Below are 15119 nucleotides of genomic sequence, written 5' to 3'. Positions count from 1 at the left end.
GCCCATGTGTGCACCCCCTTTGTCCCCCACCGCCTCTGATCACAGATGTAATTAGCTGCGACATTCTCGGCATACCTGCCAGCTCCTAATGAGGGCTCCATAAAAGCTGCCGTGATCTGGTTTCCTCTGGCACTTCAGGCCAGTTGTAAATCTCAACTTTACAATTTTGAGCTGCGCTTGGAGGAAGCAGCCGTCCGTGTGAAGCCAGGGGGTGGGGACTGGAGTATCCCAGTGCATATGAGGGAGCATGTCTCTGTCATCCGCCAGGTTTGGAGTCCGAGCAGACGGATCAAACCGTGCTGCTCTGTGTACCGCACGTTACACTGTGGATCCTTCCCACGCCTGCCTAGGCGGGCTCCACGGTCTGCTTGGCTTGGAGCGTTACTGTGACGGCAGCCCACCAACATCACGTGGCTGTGGCAGCGGGCACCCGCCTTGGCCACGCCAGCTGCCGCGGCCAGCCCTCTTGTTGGCAGCTGGGGTTCGGCCCTGTGCTAGTAGCCCACTGACCCATGCTGCCTCCTGCTACGCAACTGGGATTGGCCAGAATGGAGACAGACAGGCTGCTCTCCCTCCTAGCCCCACAGGGGAGGCTGGAGTCCTGCCCCCTAATTAGCATAGCCCTGCCTGAATTAGCATAACCGGACCCAGTGGGGAGGGTTTTTCTCTGTGTGGACTGTCTTCCCTTTTGTTTTTCCTTCCGGCCCCAGAAGCGGGGGCGAGCAGCTGGCAGCCAGTGGTTTGGAGCCAAAAGGCCAGGTACGGGGGATGGCTGTGGTCAAGGCAAGGTGCTTGTCGGCCTGGATGCCCGTTGATTGCCATAACCTGGGGCCAAGGTGAGCATCTCGCACACTCGCCTGCCCGTCTGCTTCCTTCCATGCAGTGAGGCTGCATGACCTGTCCAGCCCTTGGCCCATCCCACCAAGCAGGGAATGGTGGTTTTCAGGAGGAGGAGCTGGGCTGAGACCCGCCAAACTCACTTCAGCCAGAGGGGAGCCACTTGCCACCCTGTGGCAGGGGGCAGCAGACAGTCCCCGGTGAGCCTGCTGGCCAGGGCTCTACGTTGCAGATTTGGGGTGCTGTTTGTGCCCTGGCATTTGTAGCCAGCAGGTGCCTGCAAAACCTCCCAGGCCTGTTCAGAGTATGGGGGATTCTTTAACGTCCCCCGGGGGCGGTCAGATAATTTAACACCTGCCCTGCTTGAGTGCTGCCTCCTGGTGGGACCAAGCCATGTGGGGTACCACCCCTCGCACAGGGTTCCCCATAGTGCGGGATGTGCCAGCCAGGACTTGCTGGAAGGGGACAGGCAGGCATCCAAGGGGAAGACCCTTAACCCGCAGTGTGTGCGGGAGGCATCGTTGGCTTCATGCCGCGTTCTGCCCATCGGTATGCATCGCCCTGGCTTGGGGGGGAGTCTCTCTGCTCGGGGTGCAGTTGGAGCTGCAGCGCTCCTTCCTTCCCTGAGCTCACAATGTGCTCAGGGCCACTCCTAGCCCCATTTACCCCCTGCAGGACCCTGCTGGCCCACGCTAGCCTGGAGTCCATCTCCTGGCCTCGCTGTGCTCTGCAGGCTTGGTGGCGTCTGGGCCAGGCGAGAGAGCTGCCTGACGGCCCTGAGGGTAGTCCCGGGCCAAGCTGACTCAGTTCAGTATAACTGATGCCATCTGCTGGGGCACTCCTCTGCCCCCCATTGCCTGGTGAGGCAGTTTGCTGGGCAGATGGGAAACTGAGGCCCAGCGACTAAGGGCTTGTCCGCCTGAGAAAGTCGCGCTGGGTTAACTCCTGCCTCTCCGAGCAGAGCTGTCGGGGGAGGGCTGTTTGTTGCCACCGCAATCCCAGTACAGCCCTTGGTGTGCATGCTGCGAGGGAGGGTTCTTCTGTGGGGGTCGCTAGCAGCTCTCCCTTTAGACCTGCGTCCGCACTAGGTTCATTGTCCCGTTAACAAGAGCAGCCGAGTCACAGCTGTACAATTGGGCATGTCCAGAAATGGCCTTAAACTGGTGCAGAGCCCTGCAAGGTCAGTCGTATCACCGGGGGAGCTTCTGGTTTGGGGCTCACCCCCAAACTGCTCACCCCCACTTCTGGGGCCTAGTCGAACCCTGCTCCCAATGAATTTAAGCTCAAGAGAAACCAGCAAGTCCATCTAGGGGTTGCTGCTGTTTACATTCACACCTGTGACGTAAATTGGAACCACTTGCTCCTCTCGGCTGCCCAGGGTCACACAGGCAGACTGTGGAGGAGTAAGAACCGCAGCCCGTCTCTTGAGTGCCGGGTGAGCTCTCTGAACATCTGCTGAGACGGAGGCACCTTCCTTCTGCCGCTGCAGGAGCGGCTTTGCTGGCAGGGCTGCTTTTTTGTAGAGCTGGGTGCATTTCTGCCTTTGCATTGTTCAAATTACAAAGAGCAACAGCTACAGACAGAGGCTGCGTCTAGACTGGCAAGTTTTTCCGCAAAAGCAGCTGCTTTTGCAGAAAAACTTGCCAGCTGTCTACACTGGCCCCTTGAATTTCCACAAGAACACTGACTTCCTGCTATCTGAAATCAGTGCTTCTTGCGGAAATGCTGTGCTGCTCCCATTCGGGCAAATGCTTTTGCACAAGAGGGCCAGTGTAGACAACGCGGTATTGTTTTACACAAAAAAGCCCTGATCGCGAAAATGGCAATCGGGGCTTTCTTGTGCAAAACTACATCTAGACGCTCTTTTCCGCAAATGCTTTTAATGGAAAAACTTTTCCGTTAAAAGCATGTGCGGGAAATCATGCCAGTCTAGACGTAGCCAGAAGGTTTATGAACGGAAGGAGAGAGAGACGGTTTGGTTTGACTGGCATATAAAGCAAGAATGCCAAGCAGCTAGAAAATCATTCTGGGCAGGGGGTTAAGGCTGGATTCCCTTCCCCCAATGCTCGTGGTGGACTGGTTTTATGGTTTGCATCAGCGAGTGTGCGGGGAAAAAGGAACCGTAGGAAATATATTTTTGGAGTTGGTCAAAACTGGGGTCATTGAATCCAGCCAAAGTCTCTTGAGGGAGGAGCTGTCCAGGGGTGGGCAGAAGGGACTGGACGTGCCAGCACATGTGGGTTTGGAAGACTCGGAGGGTGTGTAGACTCAGCTGCAGTGCTCAGACGCTTTCCAGGGCCCATCCCAGTGGGAAGTGCAGGCCAAGGGTCCGATCCTGCAGCCTGCTCCCCACAGAGCCCTGGGGATCAGGTCACACAGACCAAGACACTGGACTGTGGCTGAAGTTGCCAGGCTGTTGTTGGATGGCCTTGCCTTGCCCCCCAGGATATTTGTGAGCCTGGAGTGATTTATGATGTGCTTGCCCATATAGTCTACAATACGTCTCCTTCCAAAGAATCCCACAGGCCTTCGCCAGCCAGGAATAACTTCCCCTCCCAAGCCAAGATCCCAAAGCCTGTTGCAAACAGGAATTCAACTCCCCAATGTCCCTGGAGAATAACTCCAGAGAGAGCAATGGAGACTCACGGTGACTGACCCAAGATCATACAAGGAACACAGAATCCAGGAGTACTGATTCCTAACCCCTACCCCGCTCCAGTGGACCTCACTTGTCTCCCAGAGCTAGCACTAGAACCCGGGAGTTTATGGATGGGTCAAGCAAGAGATACCACGAAGCAAAGAGAAAGTAAATCTAGCTCTACTATCAGAGTTTCTAAAGCCAACCAGCTGCAATTTGGAGACTAGAACTCCTGAGTTCTGTGTTTTGCCTTATGCGCTGAGTGGTTGTTGTAATAAAGACAATGGAAGAAAAGAGTCACCAAAGAATAAGGCAACAATGCACATCCCAAGAGACTCTTTCCTTTTTCCTTTTTTGTTTTGTTTTTTGTTTCGCTATATAATTTTTATTGTACAAAAAAAGTCTAGAAAGAAGGAAATTGGGACAGAAGCAACGGTTATAATATATACACATGACTAAAGCTTAGTTTATACAACATGGAAGAGAAATAACAGGCAATCACTGATTTCTTTTTTCCTTTTCTGTAGCTTTTTCTACAACGGTTTCTGAGAGAGAAGCTTTAAATCCCTCTTGTTCTGCCCTGTCTCGTCATACATGTGAGCTTCCTCTGAATTTTTATTTCTTACATTTGTATGCACCAGAGTTCTCTGTCGTTATTCTTTTGTTGATTGCATCCGTGTGAAATATGCCCCCCGAGTGAGAATTTTAAACAGGAATATTTACTAAGAACTTTTGTGAGCTGGAGGGAGATGATAATTTGTTTCTTAGAGGGACATTTTATATAAATCATATATAAGAACCCATCTTGGTTTTTCCCAGAGCCTGTTAAATGGGATGTGGCCACCTCCCGCAGCGGGTTCAGCTCGGAGAGTAGTTTCAGTGTTGCTGTCAGCTCAGCAGGGGTTGTGTGGTAGACGAGTGAAGCCCACTCATGTTTTTTAAATGGCAAAGCCAACTGACCCACAGCTAAAGAAGTGGCTGCCAGGAGCAGTTGGAATCTCTGGTTTAAGACTCATTTCTGTGGGGCATGTGGGAGGCGAGGGAGAGGATGTGATGGACTTTCATTTTCCAAGATGTTCTATGAAAAACCCCATCACCCCATCAGCATGTTCTCATGGCTTTGCCTCACACGCTGATGGCGCCTCACACCACCCTGGTGAGGTAGGTATTGTCTTTGTTCTACTGAGGAGGAACAAAAACGTTTGCTCAAGGTCAGGAATTCCGATTCCCAGATCTAACCACTATAGCCCACTCCCTTCCCACGCTGGCGTTGTGAAAGAATTTAAAAAAATCATGGTTGCTCCTTAACACATGGCCACCACTTCCCTGCCCTTTCCAGAAGGGCTCTGGAGTTTTTCATGAGCAGTGGGCAGGTGGGTCTCTCTTGTGGGCTGGAACACAGGGTATTCTCCAGCAAGACACCAACACGGAGCCCAGTTTCTTCCCCTGCTCCTGAGCCACTTATCATCTGGGCAGAGTCCTCTACCTGGTCCCAAGTGGGATCAGGGGACTTTTGGGCTGTGTGCCGGGGAACCAGAATTGTCCCAGATGCGCCGAGAAGATCGGTGGAAGATCCAAGAGCCAGGGCAATTTCACACGTTGCAAGCTGAGCTCAGCGATGCTAGCCATTACAAGCTGCCATCTGGAGTCAGTCGAGTATCCTGTGCCCAGCCTCTGGCCACTCGGATTGCACAGACAGAGCAAGGCAGAGGGAACCATCTCCTCCGGCAGCAAGGAAAAAAACATCAAGACGCATACGCACAAATCCTCACGCACAGCAACTACAAGAAGAGAAAGCACAGACATAACAGCATCTCCTGTTGAGCCCTTGGTGTGTCACAAAGGGAAACCCCATACTAGTCTCTTACATTTTCTTTAAACTTCCATAGTGCAAATGGTATCTTAGCCCAAGTCTCTCAGTACAGAATTTTTTTACAGTGAACATTCGGCGTTCACGAGTCAGACGCTTTGCCTCACTCCTGCAGTTTGGGAAGAATCCAGTCTCCCGTTGCCACCCTCTCTGGGCTTCCAGAGCATCCCCAGAGCTCACGCAGCCTGTCGCCACCTGCGTGGCTTGAGGGTTGCCCAGCGAGCGGGAGCAGGGTGGCGGCACGACGCTGTCCAGCGGGGGTGGATGGGTACATCAATAAACGTCCCGTGGATTCTTGCAGGAAGCCTGGTGATGGGGACCTGGAAATCAGCGGATGGAACAAAGTTACTGTAGGGTGCAGCTGCGGCTCCCCTGGCCAGTGCCTGAAAACCCAGGGCCGGGCCCTGCTGGAAAAATCCATCTTGCTAGGAGTACTTGGGCCTCTCATTGACCTGCCGGCTCGGGCTCAGAGCGAGTGTGAGTCACAGTGCAGGGCTGGAGCGGAAAGCTCTGAACTCTTTGATTTTTTTATTATTATTATTTATTTTTAAAATATTTTTATTTATTTATTTCTTTTTGATGTTCAAGTGCTGTGTTTGGTCATGTGATTAAAACAACAACAACAACAACAACAGTGAAAAAAACAACCCAACCAATAAATGGCCTTTTGGTCATGTGATTAAAGTAAAAAAAACAAAAACCTCCCCACCCCAACCAATGGCTTCTTTCCTGAGCCGCCATCCTCGTAAACTCTTCATCGTCAGATGCCCAATGAAAAAACAGACACGAGCTAAGACATTACGCACAGTAACATACACAAGTAAATCATAAAATCCTCGTCGGCTGATCTGTACACACACATGTGAAATGGCATCTGCCTGCCCTCGGCCTGCCAGATTCCCCTGGACAACGCACAGAACCGCCATGAACTGAGTCGTTCCCCGTTGCTACCAGGAGGTCTGTTCATCTCCAGTGTCACCTGGCTGTAGACATTTCCCCAAATTTCTCCATGCCCCAACCAATGGCAGGTGAGAGCTTCCGTGTTTGAGAGGGAGAGAAGGGGCCGGTCTGCCAGATGTGTGTATCGAGGAAGGGTTGTGTATTTGCAGGGAGGTGGACTGCAGGATTGTGTATCGAGGAAGGGTTGTGTATTTGCAGGGAGGTGGGCTGCAGGATTGTGTATCGAGGAAGGGTTGTGTATTTGCAGGGAGATGGACTGCAGGATTGTGTATCGAGGAAGGGTTGTGTATTTGCAGGGAGGTGGGCTGCAGGATTGTGTATCGAGGAAGGGTTGTGTATTTGCAGGGAGGTGGGCTGCAGGATTGTGTATCGAGGAAGGGTTGTGTATTTGCAGGGAGGTGGGCTGCAGGATTGTGTATCGAGGAAGGGTTGTGTATTTGCAGGGAGGTGGGCTGCAGGATTGTGTATCGAGGAAGGGTTGTGTATTTGCAGGGAGATGGACTGTTTGCATTTTTAACTTCCCTGATTTAAACACCACCAGCTGGGGGGAGGGGAGTGTCTCCCATTGACCAGGAGAACTTCAACCCGCCTGGTGAAAGCACTAGGATATTCTCTGTAAGGAATGAAGGCATTAGAATAGATGAGACCTAAGGGCTGTTTTTCAGAGCTCAGTCTCTCCTGGGACAATCTAGGCAGCTTGTCAGTTACTGTTGCCACTAATAAGTTCCTGGTAATATTCTCTCTCCTGGCCCACCTCCTGAGCCAGTAGCTACCATAAAGGACTGATCACAGCCGTAGTTAGAAGCTCGCTCAAAGGACTGATCACAGCCGTAGTTAGAAGCTCGCTCAAAGGACTGATCACAGCCGTAGTTAGAAGCTCGCTCAAAGGACTGATCACAGCCGTAGTTAGAAGCTCGCTCGAGAGCTCCCTTCACTGCTGTGAGCAAGACAGAACTGAGCTATTTCTGGGAAGGCCCTTTGCTCAAAGCCTTTCAAAACAGCCTGGGTGACGCATTAAAAATGCCCTGTGGGGACCAGTCCTGTCCCCAGGGAGCTAACTGGTCTTTTCCATCTCTGAGCTCTGGGATGACGTTTTCTTCCTCCGAGTCTGAATGAGGCCAGCAACAGGAAACTGTACTTAGAAACAGCCTCCTCGTTCCCGCCACCTCCCTTCGGCTCCCCCGTGGGGAAGGGCCACACGTTGGCAAGTCGGTGGCTGGGCTCCATTGCTCAGGTCACTTAAGAATGTCTCCATTTCAAACTGGAGGGGGTTCAAGTACGCAGTGATCATCCAATCCCAGGCTGACCTGCCAGGGTTCTGGGCAGAGGTGCTGAGCAGATCAGCTGAGCTGGCTTGGGAAGGCGTGTTCCCCAGGCACGCTGCCAGGACTGTGGTGAGAAGCATTTTGCTGTCCCAGGGAGGGCCAGCCAAGCTCCAGGAGAGCGAGGGGCTTCTCATGCCGTGGCAGCGTGGTCACCCTGTGTCCAGCGCTGATTTGCTGTGCCCAGTGACAGTGCGGGGAGCCCCGAGGCGCTGCTGTGTTCAGAGCCCGGGGGAAGCGAGGGGGATGGCAACTAGAAAAGGAACCGTCTCCGCATGAGGCGAGCAAGCAGGAGCTGGGATCGCTGCGAAGGAATAAAACCAGGGACCTGCCAGGTTAGGGTGAGCGCCTAGGGTAGGGCCTTGTAGGGACAGCACAAAACCAGCAATTCCTGGCTCGGTCACTGACTCCCTGTGCGACCTTCCCTATCGCTGCTGCCTTTTCCCCACAGGCTGCGAGGCAGGGGTGAGCACCCTTTGGTACAGGGGAGACTGGCTGCAAATGGGGAAGCAGCTCCCCTAAAAGACAGCAGCAGAGAGGGAATCGGATGCTGACTCCCAGTCACCCGAGACTGACCGCTAGACCCATGTAGTCTAGGCCTTTCTATTCTGAACGTACCTCTCCCCCGGGCTGTAATATCTCGTGGGTCCTTCAAGTTGGGCACCCGTGTCAGGGGACGGGTACAAAGCTGCTCCGGTCCCTTTGTGCTCAAGCCATGCGGTTCTGGAGCAGCACAGTGTAGCTCTGTGCTGGTAAGAGGAAGCGGCGCGTTCTTCGACCCCAAACTGGGGCTGCCTTCCTTGCCCGGGCCCGGAAGGAGGGTCCCCAGCAGGGGATTGGACAGAGGACCAGGGGCTACGTCCTTGTCACTGCTTTGGCTGCCAGGCGGGGGGAAGCAGCAGGGAGCATGAGAACAGGCCTGTCAGATCCTGGTTTCAGTCGGCTGCTGCCACGGGGGCTCAGAAGGCTCCTGGCAGGTGTCAGTCCCTGCGCTGCCACTGTGAGAACCCATGCCGCACCCTGGGGCTCCCTGACTGCTCGCCGGCCCAGGGTCCGCCTTGTCGCCTGTCGCCCCCCTGGACCCCTCCTGTCTCTTTGCCCCGGGGTCGGACGGGGGTGGGGGTGGCTGCAGCGACACACGAGACAGGCTGTGAATCCTCCTCACTCCTCCCCAGCCGGGCTGTGTGGTCGTCCCAGTAGAGAAGGGGGGCAGGGATGCCAAGGCAGATGGTGCCACTTCAGCTCACAGCCACGTCGGAGGGACAAGTTCTAACAAGCTTCCGATCCAGGGCTCTCTGCCACTCAGGACTTCAGCATGAAAAGAGGATCTCTGGGTTCCTGGCGTCCTATTGCTTGAGGGACCCCTCCTCAAAACCAGGCCATAGTCTGACCCTGCCAGGCCTCCCTGGGCAGGGGATGGAAGAAGCGTGTTCCACCGAGAGCGCAAACTGCAGCCCCGAGCTGGCTGGTGCACTCCAGGAAAATGCCACCTGTTCCAGCAGCGGGGGGGGGCCCATGGGCAGGGAGGATGGAATACAGTGGGTGCATCAACATGGCAAAGGCTTGGGGTTTCCTTCCCTTCTCAAGGAGCAGCTCAGCCTGACCCCTTGAGCTGCCCGTCATTGGCCTCGGCTGGCAGCCTGCCTAGGGTCCAGGAGTAAGTGAATCCATGAACAGTGCTTTGAACATGTAAAGCGCTACAGTCTATAAGTGCTAAGGAGCAAGGCGGCAGGCCAGGGCCAAGGCCCCCCACCGGGAAGCCCTGAGATCTGTGCCTGGCTCTGCCATTGGCTCTTGACAGTGGCGTCCTCTCTCTCCGCCTCAGTTTCCCCTCTGTCGGGCGGGGGCGGGGCCCTCCCCTGGCTAAAGCGCTTTGAGATCCATGAGACAAGTGCTAAGTCCTGCGGGGCCGCCTGCTCCCTGGGCCAGTCGCTCCGACGGAGCAGAACTGATCTCTCCAGCAGTGGCAGAAAGCAGGACCACAGGGAGCTATGCCCAGAGCCTCTTTCAGCCTGGCCCACCCCTAAGTGCTTTGTAGGGTGTATGCCTAGAAGCAGGCAGGCCCCAGCCAAGGGGGAAAGGCGGAGCCACCTTTGCGCTAGGAGCTGCACACAGTGTCTTGGTAGAAGTGGCTCCAGCCAGCACAGAGAGGCCCCTGTTGGAACTCGGCTAGGACACTGGGTTCAGCAGCCCCAACTCTTGAGATAAGTGCTAAGGGCAGGGACTCTGGCCCTTCCCTACAAGTGGGCCCCACTCACACAGACAGCGTCTCTTCCCCAGCCTCACCCTGCCCACTACAGCTGATGCTTCCCTGGCAGAGGGACGGGACGGTGTGCAGGGACTTTGAGCTTAACCCGGTGCCGGAGCGAGCAGCAGGCTGAGAAGCAGGTCTCTGCAGCCCCAGCGTGGGAAGCCTGGCACTACAGGGTTTTAATGACCACGAGGCATCAGGGACTTGGTTTGACGTCTGCAGCGGAACATCCTCCAACTCCCCCGCGGGCCATCCGCCCGGCGCCGGGGACGTCGCCCCACAACAGCTTGGAGAAGGCAACCCACGGAGCTGTTTGCAGCCTCCCGCTGGCGCAGGCGGGGGGCGGCCCCCGACAGCAGGAGCCAGTGAACTCTTGAGACATGAGGATCCTGTTTTTGTACAAACGTTCTTCGTAATAATCCAAACATCCAGGGCAGAGTGGGGAGCAAACGTGCTGTGTCAGCGGAGTTCTCCGTAGCCAGGGGTTCTGGCCAAGTCTGCTTTATAGACAAGCCCGAACCTTGCATCCGTCCTGCCTCCCGCCCACAGCAAACCCCAGGCCTCCGCTGGGGGCAGTGGGATGTGGCTTCCTGCTTTCCTTCTCGAGCCCGTGGAAGCCCCAGACTGGCTGAGCTTAGAGGAGCTCTCCCTCCATGACCTCTCTGCAACAAAGAAGCTGGTGAATCCCGACTGTAAGGCTGGTTTTCCCACTAGGGCTCCCTGACTCACGTCACGTCGCGGTGGCGGCCGTTCGGGGGGACCAGGTCTGCTCCTTGGGCTGGATACAAAGCAGCGAGCAAGAAGCCAGGTGTGGGCAGCCTGATGTCCTGAGCCAGCCAGCACAGAGACTCGCTCCATAACCGCCCCTCTGCTAGGAGCCAGGTCGAGATCCACAACAGGGCTCGTTTCTTCCTAGTACACAAGCCACTGAGCCGCCTGCGCTCAGCTCTGCTGCTGGCCCGGCTCCCTTGGCTTTTGAGACCAAGATCACCAGAAAGATGGGGGCCGGGCCCGCCCCTGGCGAGCAGCAGGAGCAGCCGGCCGATGGACGTGCCTTTGCTCCACGGCCCATTGCAAAGCACCTTGAGCCTTGCTCATCCCTGTGACTCTTCCCAGAGCTCAGTGACGGAAAGGCCCCCCGAGATCCTGCTTAGTGCATCCAAACGGCTCAGTCAGATCCCACCGGCTCCTCCGGCCCTACGGCCACGGCCGGATTGTTCCCTCCAGGCTGTTCCTACACAGCCTAGGGGACAGCACTTCTACAACTTCCCTTGGAGAGACACTCCGCAGCCAGACAGCCTGCTGCTGGCCTCCCGCTGGCTGGGAAGCCAGTGGAGTCCCTGGGAGCCAGGGTTCCCCATCCCTCCCATGCCTGCTTGGGGCTAATCACCTCAGTCTGTTGCTAAGCCAGGCAGGCTGGACAGCCCGGTCCCCGGTGGGCTGTGGGGTGTGGCGCAGGCTCGGCAGGGGCGGGGCGCTACTTAGTGATTCCGAAGCCAGAGCAAGATAAGGATTTATGTAAGTGCATTAAAAACCACAGCCATTCGCTGTCTGGCAGGGGGCCCCGGGGCCCATCCGGGGACCCGGCTCCCGGTCAGCAGCTGTGGCGGGTTCGTGTGAGTGCTGCCCTTTGGCTGGCTGCCTGTCCGGGTGAGGGGGGAGGCCACACGCGTTTCCAGTGCAGTAGCCCGGCCAACTGGGAGCTCTCGTGAGGAGCGTAATTAATAAATAAATAAGTTATTACAGGAAGCTGGCTCCTCCCGGGCCAGGCCCCCCGGCGGCCAGCATTCTAGCAGGACCGAACTCTGTGGGAGCGGGGCCCCGGGGGACTGGCTGGACGCCTTGCACCTGCTCCTGCAGTCCTCTCACAGGCAAAACCTCCCGGGGCTTTCCTCACGCGTTGGGAGCTAGAACCTGTTGTTCCTCCCAGCTCATCGCTAGCAGTGCCATGGGACCTGGGAGGCTGGGGCATGGGGGATGGGGTACCAGGTTGGAAGGATTTGGGGTGAAGTGGGACAGTAGGGAGTTCAGGGTGCACAAGGGTTAGCAGGGTGGGGGTGCGCAGCAGTGGTGGAAAGGGAGATTGGGGTGCGCTGTGGATGATGGGATGGGGGTTCAGGCTGCACAAGGGGTGCCAGGGTTGGGGGGTGCAGCGGTGGTGGAAGGGGAGATTGGGGTGCGCTGTGGATGATGGGATGGGGGTTCAGGCTGCACAAGGGGTGCCAGGGTTGGGGGGTGCAGCGGTGGTGGAAAGGGGGATTGGGGTGCACTATGGATGATGAGATGGGGGTTCAGGCTGCACAAGGGGTGCCAGGGTTGGGGGGTGCAGCGGTGGTGGAAGGGGAGATTGGGGTGCGCTGTGGATGATGGGATGGGGGTTCAGGCTGCCTGTGGAGTGCCGGGGTTGGGGGGTGCAGGGGTGGTGGAAAGGGGGATTGGAGTGCAGTATGGATGATGGGATAGGGGTTCAGGCTGCACAAGGGGTGCTGGGGTTGGGGAGTGCAGCGGTGGTGGAAAGGGGGATTGGGGTGCACTATGGATGATGAGATGGGGGTTCAGGCTGCACAAGGGGTCCCGGAGTTGGGGGGGTGCAGAGGTGCCAACATCAGAGAGCCTGACCATTATGTGGGCTCATGGCACCTACCCTGGCCCAGGGCACAAGGTCAGATCAGGGTGTTTCAGCCCATGTTGGACCCACAGGGGTCAGACTTTCTCCCAGCCCTCCGAGTGCCCCACCTGCCACCAGCTCCATCCCCTCCTGGCTTTCCGCAGCACATGCTGGCTCCGGATTGCCAAGCGAGCCTTTCTTTGGAGTCCTGCCAGGGGAATTCTCTCTCTCAAAGAGCAGGCAGCTGAATTCCCCCACCCCCCATCCCCCGTCCAGAAACAAAACCGCTGGGAAGAAAAGGCCAGTGATCCAGGGTGTCTTTCCTTTGCACCAGGCCGCTCTGTTCTTCGGGTCTTCTCTCCCTCGGTGCAAACATTCGGTGTGTTTCCATGAACGTGCCAGCTCCATACAATGGTTTGGTTTTTTTGTCTTTTTTTGTGTTTTTTTTTTTTTTAACTTAAACCCATAGAAAGCTTCCACTCCTTGTAAACGGTTGAAGAGTCACTGTCCTGCTGTCTCGGCGTTAACCATTTCACTCCCAGGCCGCCCAGGGACTGGCTAGCCCCCCAAGAACCAAACTCCGGGAAGAGACGCCTCTCTGACTGAGATGCAGCTGGCTCATGATGCCGATGACCGGGCGGGGTTGGGGGGAGGGGAGGAAAGTGGTACCCCAGCTGGGCCTCCCCATGTGGGGACGTTAGCTTATTGCACAGTGCATGGCGAAGCGCAGGAGAGTTTGGGTTCTGTTCGTTTTTCTGGAGGGGGGGGATTCTTTCTCTCTCCCCTCCCCCGACATTCAAAAAAGCATTTTCATGTTCGTTCTTTTTATACCTATAAAAAAAGGGGAAGCGAAGATGAGGCTTGGCGACTGGCCGGGAGCGGGGCTGGGGCAGCACCCGCTGGGCTCTAAGAGCAGCCACATCTGTCGACCACCATGCCTGGGATCTTGCCATAGATGATCTGCTGTTTGTCATTGAAGTAAAGCATGTTGATGGGGGACATCTTGGTGGGGGTGCAGCAGGGTCCGGCCGAGCCCCGGGGGTTGGCCTGTTGCACCAGGTGGGTGTGCGGGTACTTCTGCATGAACATGTACTCGCACTGCCCCGAGCAGTAGTTGGCTTTGTACCGCTTGGGGGCGATAATCCAGTCCCAGCCGAAGGCCTCAAAGTCAACAGTCAGCGGGTAGCGGCAGCAGCGGGACTCGGTGGAGTGCTCGTCACAATCCAGCCCCAGGTTCCGCCGCGAGCGCTTGTTGTTCTCCAGCACGCGGAGCTCCATGAAAGGATGCTGGGGGGAGAGAGCAGGCAGCTGAGCGATGGCCCTTCCCTGGCTGCCCCGGAGCAGCTAGGGCCAGCCTTCGGGGGATGGGCAGATGCGTCAAGGAGCCATCCCATCATTTCCCCTAACCAGCCATGCATGTCCGCCATCCCCGCTCCCTCCCATCCTTGCACAGCTGTCTGTTCCCCCAGACGTCCCTTTCTACCCCAGCCCTAGCCCCCATCCGCCAGCCCACGCTGCTGTAGGGAACAACCTCTGTATCGATCTGTGCACCCAGCCACCCCATCCATTTCATCTCCTCCTGCAGCCCCATCTGCCCTCAGCTACTGATCTGTGCACCCAGCCACCCGTCTCTGGCCACCCCATCCATTTCATCTCCTGCAGCCCCGTCTGCCCTGTGCTGGCCTCAGCTGAAATATGGGGAGAGTGTTACCCTAGAGGTGGGGGCCAGGCAATGCAGGCCATGGTCTGCTGCACTGAGTTCTGTGTCACTAGGCTGAGAGTGTCCCTCCCTCTTCCCAAGTGTTCAGCCAGGCCCTGCATCAGGCTCCAGCATTTGAACCTGGGGAGCCATATATCCTGCCAGCAGGAGCGCTAGAAGGCTATGAAAGGGTGCTCACTCATTGGCTCCCCCCAGCTTAGTTGGTGCCCCTCAATCCCAACCTGCAGCCCCTCTTGTCCCAGCCCTGGGCTCTCCTCTGCTCCTCCTAAGCAGAGTTCACCCAGTACATCAAAATGGGCATAATTGTGTAGTGTGTTGAGGAGAGCCCAGTGGCTTGCTGTACTGTGGTCAGCACTGACTGCCAGGGCATAGCGCCCCCTGCTGAGCCCCCCTTTCAGCACAGCGCCCCCTAGTGCCACCCTGGGACATACTGGGGTCAGCACTGACTGCCAGAGCACAGCGCCCCCTGCTGAGCTTCCCCCCTGCAGCACAGCGCCCCCTAGTGCCGCCCTGGGACATGCTGGGGTCAGCACTGACTGCCAGAGCACAGCGCCCCCTGCTGAGCTTCCCCCCTGCAGCACAGCGCCCCCTAGTGCTGCCCTGGGACATGCTGGGGTCAGCACTGACTGCCAGAGCACAGCGCCCCCTGCAGCACAGCGCCCCCTAGTGCCGCCCTGGAACGTACTGGGGTCAGCACTGACTGCCAGGGCACAGCGCCCCCTGCAGCACAGCGCCCCCTAGTGCTGCCCTGGGACATGCTGGGGTCAGCACTGACTGCCAGGGCACAGCGCCCCCTGCAGCACAGCGCCCCCTAGTGCCACCCTGGAACGTACTGGGGTCAGCACTGACTGCCAGAGCACAGCGCCCCCTGCAGCATAGCGCCCCCTAGTGCCGCCCTGGAACGTACTGGGGT

At 56.9% G+C, this 15119-nt stretch overlaps 1 protein-coding gene across 1 annotated transcript in view; it reads right to left on the bottom strand.

Annotated features, from left to right (window-relative positions):
- Positions 1-3849: 3849 nt before the first annotated feature.
- GDF11 (growth differentiation factor 11) overlaps positions 3850-15119 on the bottom strand; it is a 31456-nt gene continuing 20186 nt past the window's right edge. Inside the window, exon 3 of the mRNA XM_075901942.2 lies at positions 3850-13773. Coding sequence (XP_075758057.1) covers positions 13393-13773 — 381 coding nt within the window. The 3' untranslated portion in view covers positions 3850-13392. The remainder of the gene's footprint in view (positions 13774-15119) is intronic.

The sequence above is a fragment of the Pelodiscus sinensis genome, chromosome 31, assembly GCF_052426305.1.
Source record: "Pelodiscus sinensis isolate ZL-2025 chromosome 31, ASM5242630v1, whole genome shotgun sequence".
NCBI lineage: Eukaryota > Metazoa > Chordata > Testudines > Trionychidae > Pelodiscus > Pelodiscus sinensis.
Note: the sequence above shows the minus strand (reverse complement) of the source record. Positions and strands in the feature narration are given on the sequence as shown.